General features: G+C 41.3%; 3 protein-coding genes across 26 annotated transcripts in view; 1 reads left to right on the top strand and 2 right to left on the bottom strand.

The window, feature by feature from the left end:
- mapk8ip3 (mitogen-activated protein kinase 8 interacting protein 3) overlaps positions 1–14,321 on the top strand; it is a 29,070-nt gene extending 14,749 nt beyond the window's left edge. For 13 of the 22 annotated variants that reach the window (XM_039824521.1, XM_039824533.1, XM_039824525.1 and 10 more), the window contains 23 exons: positions 1,069–1,126; positions 1,700–1,852; positions 2,851–2,908; positions 3,137–3,288; positions 3,783–3,839; positions 3,945–4,115; positions 4,848–5,007; positions 5,689–5,739; positions 6,180–6,269; positions 6,576–6,731; positions 7,017–7,172; positions 7,545–7,749; positions 7,857–8,040; positions 8,199–8,318; positions 8,631–8,711; positions 8,841–8,908; positions 9,480–9,628; positions 9,739–9,910; positions 10,074–10,187; positions 10,840–10,878; positions 11,453–11,617; positions 12,255–12,401; positions 12,909–14,321. In XM_039824521.1, the coding sequence (XP_039680455.1) occupies positions 1,069–1,126; positions 1,700–1,852; positions 2,851–2,908; positions 3,137–3,288; positions 3,783–3,839; positions 3,945–4,115; positions 4,848–5,007; positions 5,689–5,739; positions 6,180–6,269; positions 6,576–6,731; positions 7,017–7,172; positions 7,545–7,749; positions 7,857–8,040; positions 8,199–8,318; positions 8,631–8,711; positions 8,841–8,908; positions 9,480–9,628; positions 9,739–9,910; positions 10,074–10,187; positions 10,840–10,878; positions 11,453–11,617; positions 12,255–12,401; positions 12,909–13,033 (2,831 nt within the window). In that variant the 3' untranslated portion in view covers positions 13,034–14,321. The remainder of the gene's footprint in view (positions 1–1,068; positions 1,127–1,699; positions 1,853–2,850; positions 2,909–3,136; positions 3,289–3,782; positions 3,840–3,944; positions 4,116–4,847; positions 5,008–5,688; positions 5,740–6,179; positions 6,270–6,575; positions 6,732–7,016; positions 7,173–7,544; positions 7,750–7,856; positions 8,041–8,198; positions 8,319–8,630; positions 8,712–8,840; positions 8,909–9,479; positions 9,629–9,738; positions 9,911–10,073; positions 10,188–10,839; positions 10,879–11,452; positions 11,618–12,254; positions 12,402–12,908) is intronic. The other 9 variants (XM_039824541.1, XM_039824540.1, XM_039824544.1 and 6 more) reach the window with 3 other exon arrangements.
- Positions 14,322–14,375: 54 nt separating this feature from the next.
- Positions 14,376–20,244, bottom strand: nme3 (NME/NM23 nucleoside diphosphate kinase 3). Of its 2 annotated transcripts, none has more exons than XM_039823667.1 (5): positions 20,118–20,244; positions 18,583–18,713; positions 18,351–18,452; positions 17,941–18,053; positions 14,376–15,323 (listed from the first exon to the last, which is right to left on the bottom strand). In XM_039823667.1, the coding sequence occupies exons 1-5, from the start codon at positions 20,185–20,187 to the stop codon at positions 15,206–15,208; spliced, it is 534 nt and encodes a 177-aa protein (XP_039679601.1). In that variant the 5' UTR covers positions 20,188–20,244; the 3' UTR covers positions 14,376–15,205. The 2 variants fall into 2 exon arrangements, with proteins under 2 accessions (XP_039679601.1, XP_039679600.1); XM_039823666.1 differs by lacking the exon at positions 20,118–20,244 and adding an exon at positions 19,453–19,577.
- A 693-nt stretch (positions 20,245–20,937) lies between these two features.
- mrps34 (mitochondrial ribosomal protein S34) lies at positions 20,938–22,986 on the bottom strand. Of its 2 annotated transcripts, none has more exons than XM_039823680.1 (4): positions 22,864–22,986; positions 22,178–22,558; positions 21,592–21,634; positions 20,938–21,434 (listed from the first exon to the last, which is right to left on the bottom strand). In XM_039823680.1, exons 2-4 carry the CDS (start codon positions 22,493–22,495, stop codon positions 21,136–21,138), a joined length of 660 nt encoding a protein of 219 aa, XP_039679614.1. In that variant the 5' UTR covers positions 22,496–22,558; positions 22,864–22,986; the 3' UTR covers positions 20,938–21,135. The 2 variants fall into 2 exon arrangements, with proteins under 2 accessions (XP_039679614.1, XP_039679616.1); XM_039823682.1 differs by lacking the exon at positions 22,864–22,986 and adding an exon at positions 22,634–22,834.
- Between the last annotated feature and the right edge of the window lie 464 nt (positions 22,987–23,450).

The following is a 23,450-nucleotide window of genomic DNA, read 5'->3' as shown; positions in this document are numbered from 1 at the left end:
TAGTGAACATCAGTTGTCCACTTTAGTAAATGACAATGAGCAGAGAACCAAAGCATAGGAACAAATTGATGTATCAGAAATATTTATGTTCATCATGAAATAAATCTTCAGGCTGCCCTACTCACCACCTTCAAAGTCCAAGAAATATGTGATTTAAATTAGGAGATTCATTTTAGATAGTTGGTGGCGATTAGCAGTTGCTGCCTTAAGTCGACACAAGTTGAACCCAGAAAGATGTGCACTTATTTTTCTGCCTTTGTAAAGTTTATGTAGTGATTTGTGATCTGACTGCAGTTTTCTAATCCAGTGTCGACTACGTCTTTTAACACACGCTACACAAGAATCTCTTGGCTTTTTGTTTTTGTTTGTTCTCGTGCCCAAATTCTTCTATGTGTTAAAACTTCTGCTGTTTGTGTGCTTGGCTTCTGTCGCACAGTGCTTGCTGCTTGCACATACAATTTTAAATGAATGTCTGGCAATGATTAAGATGATTAAGATTTAATTACAAAGGTAATAGGTTGAGCATGACATCAATCAACTCTCAATTCTGAATATATGTGCACCCATGGAGCTAGATTGAGTTTTGATCAAATGACATGTTATATTTTGAGGAGAAGAATTGTTATGATTGTACTGTTCTCATCCGTTGGCATTCTACTAAATGTTAAAATGATAGTTCAAGATGCTCCAGAACTCCTCCCAGCTGTCTCTGTCTGAACAGGAGTCAACTACTTTTCAAACCATTTTTAGTTTCATAAGTGTTTACTTATTGTTCTCCCAATATATAACATCAAACGTTCCTTTTCAACCTGATTTAGCTTTTGTTGTTAATACACGTGCTCAAATCAATAATTTGGCAATTATTTTCATTTCGTTGAATTATAAAACCTTTGGCTTTTGTGTTTTGTTTTTTTTTCATCATTTACCATGGTTGGTCTGTAAGACAGCATTGCCACAGACAGACACTCTGGGAAATGCATTTTGCTTATCAATCAATGGATTTATTGATTTATGGACGTTGTGCATTGTGTGTGACCATTAACCGAGATGTGAATGTGACTGTTTCAGGGATGGGTAAGGAGGTGGAGAACCTGCTGACAGAGAACAAACAGCTCCTAGAGACCAAGTAAGAGACACAGAGAAGTGTCTGCTAGTGTTAGTCCTTCATCCTTATACTCCTTCCATCCTTTTAGATGTGTCTTATACCAACTGAAAGATTTGTTTGTGCTGTGTGTGTGTGTGTGTGTGTGTGTGTGTGTGTGTGTGTGTGTGTGTGTGTGTGTGTGTGTGTGTGTGTGTGTGTGTGTGTGTGTGTGTGTGTGTGTGTGTGTGTGTGTGTGTGTGTATATATTCTGTTGAATGTCACTGTGATGCAACTTGATGACAGGATAAAGGTTTAATATCTTATACACCCGCTCTTTAGCTGACAGGTCATATTAAATGGTAATTGAATAATACCAGATCTGGGTGCTTGGATATAGGTACCACCAACCCATAGATATATAAGATATTGTACTCATATCTGTCCATTTTACAAGACTTTTAACAAGCATTACTAAGCATTTACCATCAGTAGGAGCTGTGTGTGTGTGTGTGTGTGTGTGTGTGTGTGTGTGTGTGTGTGTGTGTGTGTGTGTGTGTGTGTGTGTGTGTGTGTGTGTGTGTGTGTTATCTTACTTCCTGCTCTTCGCTTCGACAGAAATGCTCTCAACATTGTGAAAAATGACCTTATTGCCAAAGTGGACGAACTGTCAGGGGAGCAGGAGGCGCTGAGGGAGGAGCTGGAGGCTTTGAGGCAGTCCAAGAACAAGGTGGACGTCCGAGTCAAGGAGCTGGAAGAAGAACTCAAGAGGTGAAAACAGCACGTTTTAGTTTTTTTAATAACATGACACGTTAACGGGGAAAAAAATAATATATTCCTTCAAAATTGGTAATGGAATGAGAAATGCATTTGGAGAGGCTACATGCAGCTGTAAACATGTCAAATGCAAGTTAAAAAAGCAGTGCAGCAAGGCAATAACTTTTATCCCTCAACATAATGGCTTTAACTGTTGACCTGTAATCCAGACCATAGCGACCCTACGTTACTAACCACATGAATACATCCTGGCAACAGACACAGAGGAAGAGTATCGTAACGCACCCAACGTATGAGAACTAGTGGACAAAAAGGCTTAATACAAATGTCAGTTTTTCTGTGTTGTAGACAGAATCTTGTTCACTTCCATCTCCTGTAATTTCCTGTATTGATCATTCAGTAATCTGAGTACTGATTGTAGCAGGTGGAACTGCTGAGTGTACTCCTTAACTGTGAAACGTCCTCAGTTTCATTATTTTCTGTGGATACATTCATTTCGCTGTTCACCAGTTCAGATCATTTTCAATTTGTTCCCTTTATTCAGCCATGTTTACCTGTAGGTCAAATGTCAAATGTCGGTGTATTACATCTGAGCAAAAGATTTCGTAGTATATACATATTTCAGAGTGGCAGCTTATTTGTGTTTATTTGAGGAAGTTGCTCACATTGTGATCTCACCTGGGCACAGTTCTGGAGGCTGAACAACACCCAGTAAATACACTTGGGGTCTACGAAGCTAGACAGTTTTGAAAGAGGATCAAACTTCGTCTGAGTTCAAAATGACTTAGGATGTTATGCTCGTTTCTGGTTAAATCTCTTGTGCCCACGGAAGCTCCAGAGGTCCCAAATGTCTCCCACTAATAGATCCTATCAGTGACTACCAGTCTCAGTGGACTTGTGGCATCAACTCGTTCCCTGGATGTTCAGAAGTTCACAAGCCAGAAGTAGAAATAACGTTTGTGTAATGCTTGTTTTTGCTTTTTGGGCTCCAGGTTAAGAGCTGAGGCTCTCGGTGCGTCTCGGGACTCCAAGGATGAAGGAGGTGACGATGTGAGTAAAGATATTTTCATTATCGCTAGTATAATGAGAATCTCACATTGTAGAAAAAAACGGTGCATAGCAGCAGTTCTAATCTTTGCTTCATTAAACTACAGATTTTTTGGTTGTTTGGTAACACGACATAAGTACTGTCAGTATACTGCATATCTCTGCCTGTGAATCTGTGTTTTCAGACCTTGTTTATTATTATTAAATGGCACTATGCTCTCGTGTGCCCAGTTTTCATCACCCATGCAGGACGGCGACATGACGATGACGCAGCGCCGGCGGTTCACCCGGGTGGAGATGGCCCGCGTGCTGATGGAGAGGAATCAGTACAAAGAGAGACTGATGGAGCTGCAGGAGGCCGTACGGTGGACAGAGATGATCAGGTAGACGAAAGGAAGCTTTATTAATTTTGGGGGCATTTTTAGGCCTTTATTTGACAGGACAGCTGCAGACATGAAAGGGGGGAGAGAGAGAGAGGGGGGCAAAGGGCCGCAGGTCGGAATCAAACCCGGGACCGCTGTGTCGAGGAGTAAACATCTACATATGGGCGCCCACTCTACCAACTGAGCTATCCGGGCGCCCGAAAGGAAGTTTTAAACTAGAGATGAAGGACTCAACATATTAAAATGTTTGTCTAAATCAAGCTGCCAGTTCAACTCAACTCTCAAATTTATGAGCTGAATTTTGTGTTTTTATACTAATGATCTTACAGAAAAAGTATCTTTTAAAAAAAAAAATTAATTTTTGACACTTAATGTTGCATTGAGCCACGCATTTATTTAAAATGTTATTTCAGTGTCCTCATTTTTTTGTCTCTGCCTGTTTAGCAGTACTTTTATTTCTTCTCCTTGGACTCACACCTCTGTTTCACTGTCAGGGCGTCCAGGGAAAGTCCTCAGATCCAAGAGAAAAAGAAGTCCACCATCTGGCAGTTGTGAGCTTCTGTTTTAAACATATTTACAATTAGAAAAACCCTGAATAAATGTCTTGGCCAACATCAAAAGTAAAACCTCTTTCTCTTTCTCCCTCCATCCACCAGCTTTGCACGTCTCTTCAGCACATCGTCCAGCCCTCCGCCTGTCAAGCGGCCGTACTACAGCGTCAACATCCACTACAAGTCGCCCTCGCCGGCTGGTTTCTCTCAGCGACGCAGCCACACCATGTGTCAGATCTCCACCTCCAACCGCACGCTGGAGTTCTTCCCCGAAGAGTGAGCCGCAACCAGCTACATACCGTCACTAAACCTACCTTCGCTTCTCACTGAACCTCCATTTTTGATCTGCTTCTCACTAGCTTTGGTCTAAACGCCTGGTTGCTTGCTCGCTTTGTGGCAGCTTGGAGAATAGAGCTTCCAGCATGGATCTAATGTGTGTTTAAATTAACACACTGTTCTCACTGTTAATGCCGCCACATCCGATTCAGATAAATCTCTTCATCAAATATTCTGTCCTATCTGAATCTTGGGTTATAACGCTAAAGCCTTTCTAGATTGCACAGCTGTTATTAAAAAGAAGATTTGGAAAGAGCTTGTAAAGTTGCACGTTGAATGTTTTAATTTTGAGTGATAATGAACGTGACGTCCAACATGATTAAACATTTCTTATGCCTTCCTATTTTGAGTGTAAAGCAAGGATTGGACGGCAGAGTTTGAGAGTTTGTTCTCAAGTTGTATTTTGCTTTTAACCTCTCTCACAAACACAGACACATAAATACGTCAGACACAAAGACACTAAACATCAAGAATATAATTTCATAATTTTCAGTCTAGTGTCGTGAAACACATTGCTTGGTTTGAGCTAGAAAAAGAAGCTTAGACAAAAGATGTGCTGGTAACAACTGCTGTTGCTCTCTCTAGCTCTTGCTGCTGGCTGGCCTGGCTGCTAACGCTTCGCTTCTCTTCTCTTCTCTTCTCTCTTTCCTCCCTCCCAACCTTTGCTTCTAGACTGGCCAGTAACGGTGTTGCATCTCTCCTCAGTGACTCAGCACTGTTGGCCCGCCGAGAGCAGCGGCGTGAACAGTACCGGCAGGTCCGTGAGCACATGCGCCGCGATGACGGCATCATGCAGGCCTGTGGCTGGAGCGTGCCGTCTCGCTTCAAACAGGTACACACAGACACACACACAAGCCCAGCCTCCATGGTCAGAGACCTCTCTGGGCCTCCTCGTACACAACAAAGACATAACTCAGCAGTTGTTTGACTAATTGGTATAAGTTACTGACAGGAAAGTTCCATGGATTCAAATGAAGATCAATACGATTTTAAGCTTGTAAAATGATGTCATTTGGCTGAAAACTAACACTTGTAAACCTGTGACAAACTCTGCATGAGGAATTCAAGTTTGTTTGGAACGGGGAGGTCACACAAAAACATTTAAATATAAAATAAAAACTGTGTGAAATTCAGCACTTAAATCTCCCACACTGTGGGTGACACTGAAGTTACACATGCAAACACTATTTGTCCCTGCATTTACACTAGAAAGCAGAGACAATTTTTTTTTAACATATTTATCAACTTGAATTTCTCATCCTGTTAGGTATTAGGATCAATTTGTTGTTGGTTTTGGTCTTTTTATGGGATTTATTGACAATAACAAAATAACAGCACCTGTAAGAATAGTAGAACACTCTCAGTCTTCTTCACTTTGGTTTCAAGCATGAACATGATTTCATAGCATGGAAGTGTACTTAAAACTGGCCGGCAGACCCTGTGCAGCTGGAAGGCCAATGGGAAGAGTTTTGGTAGGCAGACAGCTCTAACTCTAACTCTGGTCTCCACACAGACTGGCGGTCAGCCGGACAGCGCTCAGGACAGCCCGCTGAAGAGACAACAGGCAAGTGAGACTGACAGAAGTGCCAGCATGCACCTTTAGGGCTGGTCCTTCCTTTAACCTTCCTGAAGACATATCCAGATAATCAGGACAGCATTTTCTGTACTTTGTAAACTGAAGACATTGTCAGCTCCATGTGCATTTTTTTATAGATAAAGGACCAACACTGTACAACTTTTCTATGCAATGCAACTCTGGAAAAGCATTAAAATCAAGGGATTTATTTCATTTTGAGGCATGATGTAACACATACACACACACAGAGTACACAAACACATACCTGTCTTTTTTCTCTGCGAATGTTGCAACCTTTCTAAACATTTAACCTATGTCTGCCTCAACCATAGATATTGTTATCACTCACAATACTTACTTTTGCTTTGCCTTTAGTGTTCTTCCTTGATTGATTTTCTCCTGACCTCTCATCACGTCCTGCTTTTTAGCCCACAAACGAGAAGGAGGACAACCGCATGAAGAATGTTCCCGTCCCGGTGTACTGTCGTCCTCTGGTAGAGAAGGACCCCAACAGGAAGGTGAGGAGTTCAGGGGACATCGGGGGCATCAGTTTTTTTTTTGGGGGGGGGGATATGAACCACCAGAACTGTACTCAAAAACTGGGTTTTACTTGTTAGTTCCCTTGAATGTTGGGTCCTCACTGGGCAGAATGATTTATGTGCAGTTTGACGCTAAAAGGTTTTCACATCCATCCAGGGAACGTTTCTCTGTGCTAACCTTAAATCTCAGTTTATCACAATCATAACTAGTGTGTGTGTGTGTGTGTGTGTGTGTGTGTGTGTGTGTGTGTGTGTGTGTGTGTGTGTGTGTGCGCATGCTTGAAGTTGTGGTGTGCAGCTGGAGTGGACCTGACAGGATGGAGGGCCAGCAACCAGGAGTCGGTACCAGCCAAAGCACCGTCGGGCGGCAGCGACCCCCTGCACGCTGAGGAGAACGGAGCTGGAAAGAAGAGCAGCCACAGCTCCCCAGAAAAGAGGAAGGTAGAGAACAATGATAGAAAATATAAATTGTATTACTACTAGACGGTAGTTCAAAGCTAATATTGGATGCTCAAGTAGAAATGAATCGTAGATGTGGAAAAAATAATATTCACATATTAGTAATAAGTTTAAAAAACAAGTTTGCATGGAGTATAAGGCATTAAACTACACAGAGAAATAAGAGGACACACACATGGACCACGTCTGTCCTTTTTCAGTTAGTCATCATTGTGTTGTCTCCTCTCTCTCTCTCTCTCTCCCCTCCACTCGCCTCCCCGGTCCAAGGAGCTCCAGGAAACCGACACCATGAGCAGTCGAGTGTGGATCCTCACCAGCACCCACTCTGCCAGCAAGGTGGTCATCATCGACGCCAACCAGCCGGGCTCACTGGTCGACCAGTTCAACGTCTGCAACGCCCACGTGCTCTGCATCTCCAGCGCGTAGCGTATACGTGAAGTTGGGGTTTGTGTTAAACCCCTCCCCCTGCGTACATTACGTTTCTATACATCTGGTATGTTGAAGGGCGAAACCTCTTTGTACTTTAAGTGTGGTCTGTTACTCAAATGTAGTCTTTTCTAGAGAATTCTTTTTGAATAATACGATGTAAAAATGCAAATGGTCATCTCTTGTTTAGTATCAGATTGTAAATCAACAGCTGTATCTGTGTGACATTGTCATCAGATTTTTTTGTTATTAATTCAGAAAACTTTTTCTGCTGAGCAATTTCCCCACAATGTGAAATGCAAACATGCTGTTGTTGTTGTTGTGTGTGTACAAAAAGAGAGATGTGTGTTAATATGTGTGCGTTTGTATCCAGCTGCCAGCGAGAGCGACTATCCAGCAGGAGAGATTGTGTTGGATCCAGGTGACAGTGGAGCAGGGGGGGGAGGTGAGGATGCTGGCGGCGTGGAGGGCATGTTGGCTGGTATCACTCTTGTCGGATGTGCCACCAACTGCAGTGTCGCCCGTAGCAACTGCTCCTCGCGCACCGATACGCCCATAATGGACAAAGGACAAGGTGGGCACATCCTCAATGCTCCTGCATCTTTTTTTTTTTTTCCATCATTATGGAAAGGCGTCAAGCTGACCAGTTTGTCTATTTATGTTAATGGTGTTGTGCGGCAGCCCCTACTGCTCCCCCCATGAATGGGAAGATTCACCCTGGCCAGTCAGCCGAGGAGGCCACGGAGGCCACCGAGGTTCCCGAGTCAACGGCCAGCCACGCAGGGCTGAGATCTGGACCTCCAGGACCGTTCACTGAGCACGTCTTCACCGACCCCCAGCCTCGTTTATCAGACGCCTCTGACAGGTAGGAGGCCAAAGTCGGTCCATATAAAGACCATCAGGAATGTCCTGAAATACATCTGATAACTGATAACTTTTTAGTACACTAGATCCTGTACGGGCGAGATATGTTGTCCTTTTTGAACTGGTAAAGATAAGTGTGTTTGTTGTCTGTCCACACAGAAGCGCCGGTCAATCCAAAGACGAAACGTCTCAGCCTCCAGAGTCAGAGGACGGAGGGGAAGAGACCAAGAACTACACCAGCGTGGCCCCCACTATGTGGCTCGGGGCCCAGAACGGCTGGTAAGTTGCTCAGCAGAACTACTCGCAACTTCTGCTGAAGCCACACAGTATCTAAAAAGAAAAACACATATTACAATAATTTCTTTACCCTCAAGCTTATACTTTTTATTGTTATCGCTTTACTTTTGCAAGAAAGGATCAGTCACATGCTGGATAGGAAGATTCTTTTTGGGTCTTTCCGCCAAAAGACCCCAAAAGAGTGCTTGTATCTTCCATTGAAAACGTACATATAAATATCATGACATGCTTCTTTTGAACTCTATATGCAGTTTGGTTTTGCTCTGGAGTATCTTGCCTCTGTTCTCCCTCAAGGCTCTACGTCCACTCAGCGGTTGGAAACTGGAAGAAGTGCCTCCACTCCATCAAACTCAAAGACTCTGTGCTCAGTCTGGTGTAAGTGGTGGTGACAGTTAAACTCTGTAATTGTAGGCAAATGTTGTGTAGTTTGGGATTTCAGAATCACAAGTATCACTTTATGTATTTCTGTGAATGCAGCAGTCTCCGTCTCCTCTCTAATTGCAGACACGTGAAAGGTCGTGTGCTGGTTGCCCTCGCTGACGGGACCCTCGCCATATTCCATAGATCAGAGGGTATTTGGGATTTTTCTTTTTTTATTTGTATTTTATTAGTGTTCCGAATCTCGCGTACACATATTTCAATTTTTGTCGATTCTATGACAAACTATATACTTAATTCTTTTACTTATTCAAGTATAGAGGTTAAGAGATGAGATAAACAAATGGATATGCAAATGAACCAACAAAAATAACACCATAATAACAAAACTATAAATAAAACGGGGAGACAATCACTAGACTATCAATATAATGAAGAAATTCAGTCAGGCCATTCATTTGAGACATAGTTGTGTATTTGGGATTTTAAATATTTGTTTTAACAGAGCGCCCATGCACCAAACTGCTAGTTGGTTCCAGGACCTAAGAAAAGCCCAATTCAGGCTGATATTGCCAAAACTCTGAAACAGGAAAACATGCATTTAACTTGTTTTTTTAAAGCTCTTATCGCTGCTTCATTGATCAGCACTGATGATAAAACACTAAGCTGTGAATGAATGCTTTCAGTGTGGTTTGTTTAGACATGAATGCAACTAGGAACTGCTGTTAACTTTTGATAATTAATAATAATAAAAAAAAAAAACAGATGGCCAGTGGGATTTATCCAACTACCACCTAATGGACCTCGGACGGCCTCATCACTCCATCCGCTGCATGGCTGTAGTACATGATAAGGTTTGGTGCGGCTACAAGAACAAGATCCACGTCATCCAGCCCAAGAGCATGCAGATCGAGGTGAGTCATGAAACTACCGTTGCATTATCCTCCTGAAAAAATGAGTCCAACGATAAAACTGTAATAATGAGTTGATTTGCTCCACCCGTCATTCTTTCACCGCTCCCCAGAAGTCCTTCGACGCCCACCCTCGCAGGGAGAGTCAGGTGCGGCAGCTGGCGTGGATCGGTGATGGTGTGTGGGTGTCAATCCGGCTAGACTCGACCCTGCGTCTCTACCACGCGCACACACACCAGCACCTCCAGGACGTGGACATCGAGCCGTACGTCAGCAAGATGCTGGGTGAGATTGCGCGTTGGCTTGTTTTCAGAGAGAAGCTACAGACACTTTGGCTTACTCTACTGCTAAATGTGAATGATGGTGCTTGAAGCCGGTTATGTTCTCACTGACACGCAGCCTGTTCAGTCTTAGGTCGTTCTCCACTGACTCTGGTTGTAATTCACAGGCACTGGCAAGCTGGGCTTCTCTTTTGTGCGAATCACAGCGCTTCTGATTGGTGGAAACCGTCTCTGGGTAGGAACTGGAAACGGCGTGATCATCTCCATCCCGCTGACAGAGAGTGAGTTTCATCTACGCAGCTTACAACAACTAAATGTGTAGTAAGGCAACAGTGCCTTCCTAATGATAGAATAAAAAGGCACTAAAACTACAACCACAACAAATGGAGGTTATTTCGTGCTGGATGTTACTTAGAAGAATCTCAAAAACTTGTCAACAGATTTGGTGTAGATCTGAATCCAGCTGCACTACCATTACCATTTTGGCTTAAAATCCCTAAACCATAAGGAGTTAAAGGACTCTCTCCCCCCCCCCCTGGATTTCTTAGTTCAAGACAAATTGCTAATTTTCTAATTTATAGATCTTTTATTGTTTTTTAGATGATCTGAAATTCAGCTAATGGGGTGTACATGTCTTTCATACACTGCAGAAACTAACAGCAGCTTCATAATCAAATGTTATCAAATTGCATCATTAGGTAGACTGAACTGACCAAAAAAAAAAAAAAAAAACAATACTGCAATGCTGTTTATCGGTGTTCTTCTTTAGCGTGCGCCCTCTTCGCCCCATGAACTCCGTCGTCTTTCTTTCCACCTTCTGTTTTCCTGCCTCCCCTCAGTGGTTTCCATTCTTTCACAGACAGTCTTAGTTATAACCGTTACTGTCCTCTTTCTCCTCCGCTCTCCTCCCCCCCTCCTCCTCCCCTCCTGTAGCGGTGGTCCTTCACCGGGGACAGCTCCTTGGTTTGAGGGGTAAGTGGGAGCCCTCCCTCCCGCTGTTGTGATCTTTTCTTGCCCGCCTTCGCCCGGTCAAACCTTCATGTCCCCTGAAACAGTGTCCTGTCTGCAGACTAAAGCTACCTGTTTCTTTATGCTAAGTTAAGAGATGAACTCCATTGCATATTAGGCACTCCATTAGTCCTCTTTTATCTGTTAACATTTAGCAGGTGAAGGTCACCCAAAGTATTCTGTGTGCTCTGTATGATTTTACTTCTTACTGTATATCGGAGCAGTGCTTTTACTCATTGGTTGCTTGCATGTTATTCATCATTGTGCTTTACTGCATCAATGACTAAAAGATGTTGGTGTGTACCAGATCCATTGCATGCAAGGGATGTGTTTTAACGGTTTCAAATTGTTTTTGTTAGTTTTTTTTTTTAATTCTAAAATCATTTCTCAATTTCAGTTGATCCGTGGATATATGTGGATTTTGTGGGTGTTTTTTTTGCCACCTGTCTCATGCTGCCTACCACATATGATTTGCTAGTAAACACTCCTCGTTGGTTAGTTTCTCACTCCTAGCTTCTTCATCCCTATCCCTCTCCAGCCAACAAGGTGTCTCCCACATCGTCCGGCGGAGTGATCCACGTGTACGGTGACGATGGCTCTGAGAAGAGCACCGGCAGCTTTATCCCCTACTGCTCCATGGCACAAGCCCAGCTCTGTTTCCATGGACACCGCGATGCTGTCAAGTTCTTTGTCTCTGTACCCGGTAAGTAACCTGACTTCGCCAGATGGATTGCTTCGTATTTGCTCAGCATATCCATCTGGGAACTTTCCGTTGGAGAACGTTTGGAAAGCGGCGAAAATACTGGTTAGCTGATTGGATAAACCATCTGTCTATCACCACCTATGGTGGTGATAGACGGGCCAAATCAACCAATCAGATCAAACTCTCGCCGAAACCAGTCGGGAGAAGAGCAAAAACAGCTTTTCCTCCGAGAAAATCCTCCAGTGCGGTTTTTTTGCTCTTCTTTCAATGAAGGAACACTTTCTAATTCGGATAAAACTTGCGCGATAGCTACCCTCATCTCATCCGTGGAAGCTGCCATCTTGTTTAGACTGAACAGTCGCTTCTCGTTGCGTCACACCTAAACCCGCCTCAAAACCAACCCTGATTGGTCGGTCGTTTGGTGAACGGCTCCAAATTTTCTCTATCTCAAGATGCCAGACTGATCTGCGAGTGGAAAACTGGAGCTTGCGAGATCAGGACGGTCTCACGAGGCTACCCGGTAAGCACAAAGCCCGTCTGTGTCTGTTACTCTTTGCTTTTTGTTTTTTTTTTTTTTTTTTTTTTTTTTTTTTTTTTTTTTTTTTTTTTTTGTGTGTATGTATTGTGTGTGTGATAGGCAATGTTCTGGCCACCCTAAACGGCAGTGTGCTGGACAGTCCATCGGAGGGGCAGGGGTCAGCAGCGCCCCAAGAGACGGAGGCCCAGAGTGTTCACAACGTGCTGGTGCTGAGCGGAGGAGAGGGCTACATCGATTTCCGTATAGGTGAGAAGTCACACACACGTACTGTGTTATAGGTGTAGCTGTGTGACGCAGCAAACCGCTGAGCTATGAGAAGAAAAGTACTTCAATTATGTTGCTGCATGTTGATATTTTGCCAATAAATTGTCTCTTTTAAAAGGGGTCCTTTAAGGGGCACAGGATAGAAATTGAATAAATGTATATTTTGCAAAACAAAATGAAGGGGCACAGTTATACTTTCCACAATACATTTATATACGTTTGTAATCATTTTTTATTCATAGCACATTATTGATGTGACTGTTTTGAGTGTTCACTGTCCTCCAGTGGTCACCATGACACACTACATGATGTGCAGTTCTCCATGGTGACCACTGGAGGGCAGTGAACATAGATTTGAAATACACGATTTAGAAAATACAGAAATAAGACACTAGACTATAACAAAATGGATTAGCACAATAAAGTTTAGTATTTGTTCATCGTGGATTTACAGCTTTTAAGTTCTCCGCTTCCCTGTTTTTGTTTTAGGAGATGGAGAGGACGATGAGACCGAGGAAGGAGACAGTGGCGGAGCTTCGCAGATAAAACCTGCTTTGTGTAAAGCGGAGCGAAGCCACATCATCGTCTGGCAGGTGTCCTACATACCTGAGTGACACCTGGATCTGCTTTAACACCCAAACCCCACTCACCTCCTTAAAAGGAATCTCCTCTTGTCCCCAAAAAGCTTCCAGCCACCCCAAACCTTGTAATTATCCCTGGTCATGTAAAAGTCCCCCCCCCCCCTGGCTCTAAAACGACCCTCCAAGCCATGTATCGTCCCTTGTAACTATTCTATCCCCTCCTGCCCCCGTCACCTTGTAACTTTAATGCCTTGTAATTACCTCCTCTGATATAGTAATCTGCCTGCCATCCTGTTTCTGTCCCACCCAGGGCATTGTAACTATCTTCATGAGCCTTGTAACCCAGCCTCATAACTACCTCCCTCCTCTGTATCAATCTTATATTCACCCTGCAAGCACACTGTATCTCCTTCTATATTTACCTCAATTGTCCTGCATCTGCCCCAGTCTACTCCTTCTCTTCCTCCACTTAGTTTGTCATCTGTGAAGCCTCCACCTTATCTTAAACCAAAGCTCAGAGCCCCAAAATTGCATCAAATTGTACCGATAACAAACAAAAAAAACAAGAACAGCAAGTACAGAAATGTGGATGACCCCGACTTGCATTTCCACCAGAAAATTGCTCCGATTTTTTTCCTGAATAGCCAATCAACAATCCATAATAACCATAAATGCCATTATATGTTTAAACAGAGTTAATGGATGCAGGTGTCAGGTGTTTACGGATCGACAGTCTTTGACAGTGTGTGGGAGTGAAAACAAATTCTTGTTTTGGCTTTAAGATTGTAGTGGATGGCAAATGAGTTTGGTTCACAACAAATGGAAACTCAAAAGTACAACGAATTCAGGACTAAAGTCTAGGCTTTTTTTTGGGCCGTTACCCAAAATATTTTGCATCCAATTTTGCAGTCACGTCTATTTAGAGTCTTGATTAACGACCTTGCTCATTTTCTACCCTGAAATGGTAAAAAGAGGATATAATGGCAATGTGCGAGAACAGACCCAAAATGATAGGAAATCTCTAATGCCCGATGTAAATTAAAGAGTCGTGTGAACAAGGTTATTAAACCAGATGAAGGGGTTTTGTTTAAGGTGTCAAGGGTTCAGTCCGAGACTTATTCCTCTCATCTGACTGGCTGTTGATCAGGCGGTTTGTTGTAAAGCAGGTGAACAGTGATGTGTTGTCATTATGTGTACAGGGATTATTGTAAATCCCCAGACACACTGAAGCCCATCCTCTTTGTTCAGTATGGAAATTCATGCATTGATCTCTATCTGTGTGAATTAAATATTAAACATATTTGTGTGCTGAAAAAAGGTACAGTGTGTGTATGTGTCTTACTTTACAAAACAAACATAATAACTGACTAAACAGTTTTTTAAAATGATTTCCTGATAAGATTTATTTTATTTGTTTTAAGACAATTCCAATACAATTCATACAGCATCTTGGGACAAAAACAGCTATTGGAGAAATTAAAAGCTTTATAGAACTAAATATATTAGCGTACTTATTTCAGTGCAGTATCTTTAAATTTGGAAACTAAGCCTGACAAATTATAAAATAAGCTCATTGAAAGCTGTTATGGGTCTTATTTTTGAAACTTTCCGTAAGTAATGTGACAATCTGTTTTACACCCTTACAGAATTTAAAAAAAAGGTACAGGAAACTGAAAAACATGTTTGAAAGGCAATAATTGTGTTAGTTAATTGCGCCCATGTTAATGGGTTTTCAATGCAAGTACTATTACAGGAGAAACATGTATATTTTAGAAATCAACCTTTAGGGTGGATTTAAATGCAGCTATTCACTTACCATTCCCTGATGCGTTAACCCCCGATAAACATGAATCTAAACCTTTTATTGCTCCACATTCCAAGCTTATTGCTTAAAAACTGTAAACACCAGCTAGTGTCTGGACTAACGGGAAGACGACAATGAAAACTGTAACAGAAGCAGACACGTCATGTTAATGAGTATTGCTCGGTTAGTCCATGTTTGCTTTGTAATGTCATTTCACCTCAGAAATGTAGTTCAGATAAATACAAAATAAATGTTTTGAAAAAAAAGGACATCCCATGTGACTACAAGCTAATAAAGCCAAAAAATATGTATCTGAGGTATGATGTGATCCATCTTGTAAGGATACCAATATAAACAGACACTGGTTTACCTACAGGAGTACACACAGCACATGTAAACGGTCAGTTGTAGATCCAGTGGCTGCTGTTGTCCTCCCAGCAGTGAAGCTCGTTCTGTCGAAACCACAGAGAGATTTCCTTCTGGGCGCTCTCCACAGAGTCACTGCCGTGGATCACGTTCCTGCAACGCACAACCAAAACACAAACATGTTCAGGACATTCACACACAAACCCCATTCAGCTTCTTTTTTTTTTTTTTTTTTTAAACCAGGGATGAAAAAAATCTGTAGATACTACCAGAAAAAGAATAGCAACTGTTTGCAACACCTGGATCAGGTGATAAGTCATCAGATATATTTAAACACAACCTGTCAGTGGTCAGTGACAGGTTTATTACAATCATGTGAGCTTTCTACATTCACACAATCCTTCAAAATGTTGGCAATTTAGAAGCATTAATGAAAAGATTATTGAGGGTAGAGGCAACTACACCACCAGGGAAATTAAAGACGTGTTGGTCTACTTGCAACCTAGGTCGACCTCTGAGGTAATAACACTCAAAACAAATTGGATAAACGTGGCATTGATAATGTTGTTTGTGATTTTATTTGTTATTTTATATGGAAGTTTTCAGAAATCTTTCCAGAGATTTCATGCAATTGGAGAAATATAAGAAAGGGTAACCACAAATGGAAGAAAAAAATGACTTAGAGGGCAGCAGAGAAAGGGAAGGTAATGATTAATACCGAAATATACTTAGACCAAATTCCATAAAAATAGCTTAAAGGCCCTGCACGCCTATGGTAAACCCACAAAGGTCATTTTGATTAATTGGCTTCTTCTCAAGACTGTTTGGACGTGTACAGACTGTGTGTCATTGACATTCCCTCACTGTCCTGTTAGGTTTGCTGCGCCGGTTTGAGCAGAACAAAGGACAACTGTATCATTCTTATAGGCCTTATTTACAGCAGACATTCATAGTAGGAAAAGCACAAATGTAAATAATAAAATGTACTGGAATATGCATATCCTGCAGAAAATGGGTGTGAATGCTGAAAAGCTGAATTGCTAAAATGGATTGCTATCTTAACTGCATAAGAAGGTGAAGTAGTGAGAAAGTCATAAAAAAAGTCATAGTATAGTATATAAAAAAGTCATAGTATAGTATATAAAAAAAAAGTCATAGTATGTCAAAAAAAAGTGATAAAAAGGTCAGTATTGTATGTTGAAAAAAATGGTAAAAAAGTCATAGTGTAGTATGTTGAAAAATCATCAAAAAGCCATAGTATAGTATGTCGAAAGAACTGCAACACACAACCTTCAGTCTTCTAAGCATTCTCCTATCACCCTGAGTCATGTCGAAAAACTCATGAAAAAGTCATAGTATAGGAGTGGCTGGTTAGCTCGGCTGGTAGAGCAAGCGCACAAGTATAGAAGTTTATTCCTCGACACAGGAGGTCCAGGGTTCGAGTCCGACCTGTGACAGTTTCCAGTTTCCTGCATGTCTTCTCTTTCACGTCTGAGAGTTAAAGGCGGAAATGCCCGAAAAATAACATAAAAGCATGTTGAAAATGTTTCGTAGTATGTCAAAAACAGGCATGTCTGGAAAAAAGTCATAGTATAGTATGTCTGGAAAAAGTCATAAATAGTATGTCGAAAAAAAAATGATAAAAAGTCCTAGTATAGCATATATCGGAAAACAAGTTATAAAAAGGCATAGTATGTCAAAAAACTGATAAAAAGAAAAGTCATAGTATGGCATATAAAAAAAGTCATAGTATAGTATGTCGAAAAAAGTGATGAAAAAGTCATTATACAGTAGTATGTTGAAAATGCCAAAGTTTAGTATATTATGTCGAAAAAAAGTCATAGTATGTTGAAAAAAGTGATAGTCATTATATAGTATGTCGAAAAAAGTCAGAATAGCATGTCGAAAAGTCATAGTATAGTATGTTGCAAAAAGTCATATAAAAAGTCATAGTATAATATGTCGGAAAAAAATGGTTAAAAAAAAGTATAGTATGTCAAATATAATTTTAAAAAAAATCATAGTATAGTATATAAATAGTATAGTATGTCAAAGAAAGTCTGAAAGAAGATCCAAACTCCACACAAAAACTCTAAGTCACGCAATACAGACTCCATTATAAGCACAGAAAAAGCCTGAATGAAGCACTTAACTTAAACAGTGATAACACAAAAACTGTAAAAGATATCAAAAAGCTAAATCAATATCTAATTTCTCATTTTATTAAAGTTTTAATGACTGTGAATCGGTTGGTCAAAGTATGTGGAGTAGCATTTCAAAGAGGAACAAGCCTGAACAGGATTTGAAGATTGTTCCATTGACTTCAATGTAGAACTTTTTTTTTTTTTTTAAGATTTATACTTTTTTTTTAAATATTTTAAAAAGGCCTAATATTTAAAACATTATAAATAGCAGGAGAAAAGTTGAATAGTTGCCATCATGTCCTTAAGGAGAGCTAAATATTTTGATATTTGAATGCTTTTTTGTAGCTGAATGTATGCAGAAGTAAGAGGCGACCTAAGAAAGTTGAAGAATAACGAATCGGATAACAATACTGTGAATGCTGCTGAATCAGCATTCACACAATGATGGCTGAGTTTCATTCCGGGGACTATTGTCCATTGTCCATGCTGGAATACTCCCCACTCCCAATGGGACACATGAATAGACAGAGCAGCCTGTGCTTTTCATACTATGGCAAGTCAAAACGTCTGCTGCCTGCTGCTGTTCTCCCTCACATTTTCCTTGAGAGGAGGAGAACCGATCTTACCTGCCCACTTCTACACAGTAATCTCCTCGGATGGTTCCAGGCAGCGAGTCCGCAGGATTGGTCTCTCCCAACATCTTGCGTGCGGTCTTGACCACGTCCAAACCCTCCCACACCTGAACACAGAAATGTACATGACTAAAGCAAGCAGAACAAAGCACAAACATCAAATGACGTATGGAGACTGATGAGACAAAAACTAAAAATGACTACTGATTTTGCATACAAATGGCTCAAAACAAGCATCTTTGCTTCAGTCTTTATCTAGAGAACCATAAAACACAACACAGTTTCTACTCAACAGCAGCTTTTTTTCCTGTTGTATCAGGACAGTAAACTATGACCTATTATGTGAGATAAAAACTAATACTTTAGTAACCTGTGTACACCTGTACAGTATGTGGGAGACTCACCATTGCTACGATTGGTCCAGAGCTCATGTAGCTTATCAATCCCTGAAAGAAAGGCTTACTCCTCAGTTCCCAGTAGTGTTCCCTCAGAAGATCCTCGGATGCCTGACACACAAGACATACACATTCAATTAAAATGTAAAAAAAAAAAATAATATCATTAATTTATTATATTAGCCTTGGTAAATTACTTGGAAACAAAAAGTCCCAGGGAAGAATAAAAGGCATAAAATACCTGCACAAGTTTGAGGCCCACCAGTTTGAAACCTCTCTTTTCAAAGCGACGCACGATTTCTCCCACCAGCTTCCGCTGCACGCCATCTGGTTTTACAGCAATGAAGGTGCGTTCATTTACACCGGTCCAGCCTAGGATCAGAAATAACACACAGCAAAAGTGAAGGTAAAAAACAACAACAAGTGTTTAAAGTGAACAATGACGGCCACTACACACAACCTAGTTTGCATGCACCTTGGAATAGACAGGAGGAAGCAGCATCATTCATGCACAAGACAGTGCTTAGACAAACTGTCGATGACAACTCAGACATTAGTGAAAGCTGTGAAGGCATTTATGTATATGGTATAAGTGTCTAATTCGTGTTAAAAGACAGACACTCTACATTTATTAGGTTATATTTTAGACCTATATTTTAACTTGCATGTCTTAGTAGATTCACATTTAGTTTTTTTTACTATTGGTTTTCTTTTTTTATACAAATTTAATTAGCATTGTTGGAGCGAGTCTGAAACCCAAAATTATCATTGACAACGACTGCTTCTGTAATTGCTGTGCATTTGACAATAAAGACATCAGAACTTGCAGTCAGTCAACAACCCACCCATGCAGCAGTGCACACACGTTTGAACGTAATAACTGCACAAATGTCTGTCATTTACTGTAGGATCCACAAATATCATTTTCAGGTCTTCACTAGTAACGTTAGTACCCTCACCCTGCTTGTGTAACTTCCATAGACTGTTAATATTATCTATGGTAACTTCAGATTATATACAAGCACGGGACACGCCTGGACAATGCATTTTGACAACCTCTCACCCACAGCAAGGTTAAATCTCAATTATTTTGGCCTACGGTGGATCTCACCAGATTCTTCAATCCGTGCATGTTTAAAAACCAAATCTTCAAGTTCATGTATTTCTCTCTGTGACCTTTTTCTCGGCCCCATAGCTGACCTCCTGCAGCAGCCAGCTCTTACAGGTTCCAAATGAATACCAGCGGCACCAATGACAGCGCACTAACACACACACACACACACACACACACACACACACACACACACACACACACACACACACACACACACACACACACACACACACACGAACTATTAATAGGATGGTGAATCAACTTATTTTACAGTGAGGAGGGGAGGGCACATGGACTATCGTTAACGTTACGATGCTGGTAGTTGGATAAAGTAGCCGCTATGAGAATAGATTAGTAAACTAGCTGTAGTTTTACCCAAACGGTTAATATGCACATTTTAAAGCCGAGCGATAAACATTGCCTCTGTTTAATAGACAATGACTAACACAAGCTCTGTTAAAGTTACTGAATGTTTCATGACACCATTGCTTCACCAGTTAACTCCGCTCCTTCAGGTAGCTAGCCGAGGCGTCTGTCGCGATGAGGTAAAGTTAGCATCTCCTGCTCACACATGGTGGAAACTGTGAGCATATTATCCGGTGTGAAAGTCAAACGGAATGGCATTGAACGATACATGACGTTTAAACTGACATAGCACCAACCTGGCTGAAATAAGTAAGAAAATATAGACAAGAACAGGCAAATCATTGTCGCCGGTAGACGGAGGACCATTAGGACACTTGAAGAAGGGAGTAATGGGACGTACGGACGCGCGCACGTTACTTTTAGCCTAGCCTTCCCCAAAGCGCGGGCACGTTGTCTGCCCGAGGCTCACGAGCATTCATAATACAGCCATACTCACGAAGAGCAAATCTGATGCAAATCCGTGAAAGACCATTTTCGCCCGAATGTTATCAATTAATCAATCAGTCAACCAATTTATTTGTCACGTGAAATCATATAAAAAAACTAATTTTCAGTGAAATGTAATCTGTCAGTTACTTAATGAATATACAGTATGTGATGGGGGCAGTTTTAGGCAAGATGGTTGTATGAGGATTAAAACTGTGGATTGACAAGTAACACCATATCTATTAAATGTAGGTTGAATAACATCAAACGTTGGTGTTTTGCTGATGTAAAGCTATTCCATATGAAGCGTCTATTTGTTTGGTTTATCAGGCACCTCCATAAAAGGGCCAATTTGGATATATCAGAGCTCTCTGACAAATCTAAATTACCCAGTCTAAATTACAACCAGGAAGTTGATGTGAGCGCCATTTACCAGTTGGAAACTTGTGATGACTATGATGAGTACAATGTGACATAACCACGGCATGAGAAGAGGTCTTTTCGGGCAAAGTAACATCACTTTTGACTGCGTGGTCACTGGTGGAAGCTGCAGCTTCCTTTTTTCTTCGATAATACAAATAAGTGATTTAGTCTTTAATGCAGGCACACACAAAAAACACTGACAGCAGCTTTATTTTCATCTCAAGTTTAATATTTACCACATTACACAGATGCACATTACAACCAAAGAGGCCTGCTTCAGATGAAAATAGCAGAGAACTCCTTTGAGTCCAGGATTTATCGGGACACTGAGCCGAGGGCTTCCAATGTACATAAAACGGATTTGGTTCAAAATGTCCAAGATTTGCATCTTCAGAACCATGAGTATCACACCGCTGTCCCCTCTGTCCTCCGCGTCTCTTGCTCCTGCTTGCGGAAATAGTCTTTGTTGAGCAGGACGTCCCTCTTTAAAGGCAAGGCTGGCTCCTCGGCTATTACGCTGCCCACTGTCTTCTTGTACTGGGCCAGCAGCATAGCGCGAAGCAGGGGCGGGTAGGGGACGTAGCGCACAGGTGGCTCAGGGAGCGGCTTAAAGTCCTTGATCTGGTGCTCCATGTGTTTGGGAATCAGGCGCCAGTCATGGTACATCACCTTGTCTACCTCCTTGACCTCGCTCTCCTGCTTTCCTGCAAAACAAAATTAAAAACACAGTCACTACATGAAGTTTATTTAAATGTAACTCCCAAAAGGCTGCTGAAACCTTCTAAACAACATGACATCAGTGCCCTCAATAGTAGTTACAGATACATTCAAATCAAATAAACAGGGTTCAATCAATCTTACCTTTGTGGGTGAGGATCCCCCATGCTCTGCCGTGATCCATGTTCTAAAAACCACAAGAATCAGGTGTCATTTGGTTACAGGTATCCCTATCAGACCCCATGCCAAATTTGACCCGTTTTCAAAGTTTTTTTATATGAGAAATATGGGTCCCTTTGAATTTTGGGTGTTTTATTCAATTTTTATAACATTTGAAAAACATGTTTAAACGGTTTTAAAACAGTATCGTGACTACACTTTGACATAAACCAGTCCGTGATCCACTCAACATCCTTTAATCTGAACTATTAGTCAAAATAATTCATAATTGCTGCCCTTTTAACTCACAAATTAGGTATAATATATAAATTAGGCTTATTGACCATGAATTTAAAATAAAACGTTGAAAAAATGGACAAAAACGTTTTAAAAAGTGTCAAAAGCATAAAAAAAGAGCCAAAAATCCTGAAAAAAGCACCCAAAATTCAATTTCACTTTTAACCTGGATAGACAGCATGTTCATGGTCGAAGGGAAGACAACACAAGGGTTAAGATGATAATATGCAGACTCGACACTCAGTAGCAGTGCATGGATATGGCCCGCTCTCACCTCAGCTGTGTAGTCCACCTTGACCTTGGTGATCTGCCAGTAGCTGGGCTCGGTGTGGTCCTCCAGCCACGACTTGCGGGTAAAGAGGCGGCCCACTCCGAACAGCCTCATGCCTGCCAGCAGAGAGAAGAGGCGACTCTCCCTGCGGACATCCTGCCAGGCCAGCACAGGCAGCATCTTTCCCGTGTGAGGCCGCTTCATCGTCTCATAGTCCAGGGCGTACTTCTGGGACTCCCGCGGCCGGGACTTGAGCTCTCGGTACGCCCGGATCTTCCGAGCCATTTCGGCTATGAGGCGAAGACGCTTTTTCTTCACCATGACTGCCTGATGTGCAGCAGCTACTCCACAGTCCTCACTGGTAAACTGCGGTCAGTGTTTCTCCTGCAAGAGATTACATTGAGTTCAGCTAAACATCTGAACGTAGCAGCTCTACAGAAGAAGCTAATTCAAGTCAACCTGTCAGCATGGGTCCTCAGTGGAAAGCATCAACAGCCCTGATGTAACGTTAACGTTAACAAGGCTAACATAAGCTGTAGTATGTTAGCTAGCGTTAAAACACCTCATAAAATTCCTTTCATACACTCACACCGACTGATAGATATTATCATAACCGACTGCTTAAATATTAACTATTGCCAAACTATCGATACTTTTCATACTCTGTAAATATCCCGAATTAAAAATACCTGAATGTCCCTGATGAGCAGAACCAATTTAAGTTGACCTCCGCAAGCAAGGCACACAACTTCCGCTCACTTCGTCCGACCGCAAAGATTTCCCTGTGAACTGCCAGTGAACTTTTTGTTCCGCATGCGATAAATTAAGTAGAAGACTTCAGGTAGCACGTTATTAATTTCACTAGAGGAATAATATTATTGTTATTAGATAATCATTTATATTTAATAAAGATTTTCAACATGATTTCTGAATACCCATTTAACCAAATAAATGTTATGTTATGTTTGATGCAGTCTCTAAATTTCTTCAAGAAACGATGGTAGTCTTGGCCTTTTCACACAATTATTTTTTTTACTTCAAATGATTTAAAATTGATATGGATATGGACTTGTCAAGGAAAGTGTCTCGAAGATGTTTATAACTGATATAACTAACATGGACACTTGGAACGAAAATGAATCGTTTCCATTTAATGTTTATTTTGACCACACAATGGATATAAGTTCTACAATTATGTTGTTTATTTTACTCGGGAAGTGTTCTATTCAAAAACGAAAATGGTCAAATTCCAGGCCATTTTTTCCATTTGAATTTA

Source organism: Perca fluviatilis, chromosome 15 (genome assembly GCF_010015445.1).
Source record: "Perca fluviatilis chromosome 15, GENO_Pfluv_1.0, whole genome shotgun sequence".
In the NCBI taxonomy this organism is placed as follows: Eukaryota; Metazoa; Chordata; class Actinopteri; order Perciformes; family Percidae; genus Perca; species Perca fluviatilis.
This window is presented reverse-complemented; position numbering and strand designations above follow the sequence as displayed.

What these genes read in the sequence shown, in the direction of transcription:
- nme3 (XM_039823666.1), bottom strand. Translation starts at nt 19,534, where the DNA reads ATGGGGCCGAGAAAAAGGTCACAGAGAGAAATACATGAACTTGAAGAT. An exon ending in CTGGACCAATCGTAGCAATG is followed by an intron (nt 18,054 to 18,350) that starts GTGAGTCTCCCA and finishes TTCTGTGTTCAG; the next exon opens with GTGTGGGAGGGTTTGGACGT. An exon ending in TACTGTGTAGAAGTGGGCAG is followed by an intron (nt 15,324 to 17,940) that starts GTAAGATCGGTT and finishes TGTGCGTTGCAG; the next exon opens with GAACGTGATCCACGGCAGTG.
- mrps34 (XM_039823680.1), bottom strand. Translation starts at nt 22,495, where the DNA reads ATGGTGAAGAAAAAGCGTCTTCGCCTCATAGCCGAAATGGCTCGGAAG. An exon ending in AGGTGGACTACACAGCTGAG is followed by an intron (nt 21,635 to 22,177) that starts GTGAGAGCGGGC and finishes TGTGGTTTTTAG; the next exon opens with AACATGGATCACGGCAGAGC. An exon ending in GGGGATCCTCACCCACAAAG is followed by an intron (nt 21,435 to 21,591) that starts GTAAGATTGATT and finishes TTTGTTTTGCAG; the next exon opens with GAAAGCAGGAGAGCGAGGTC.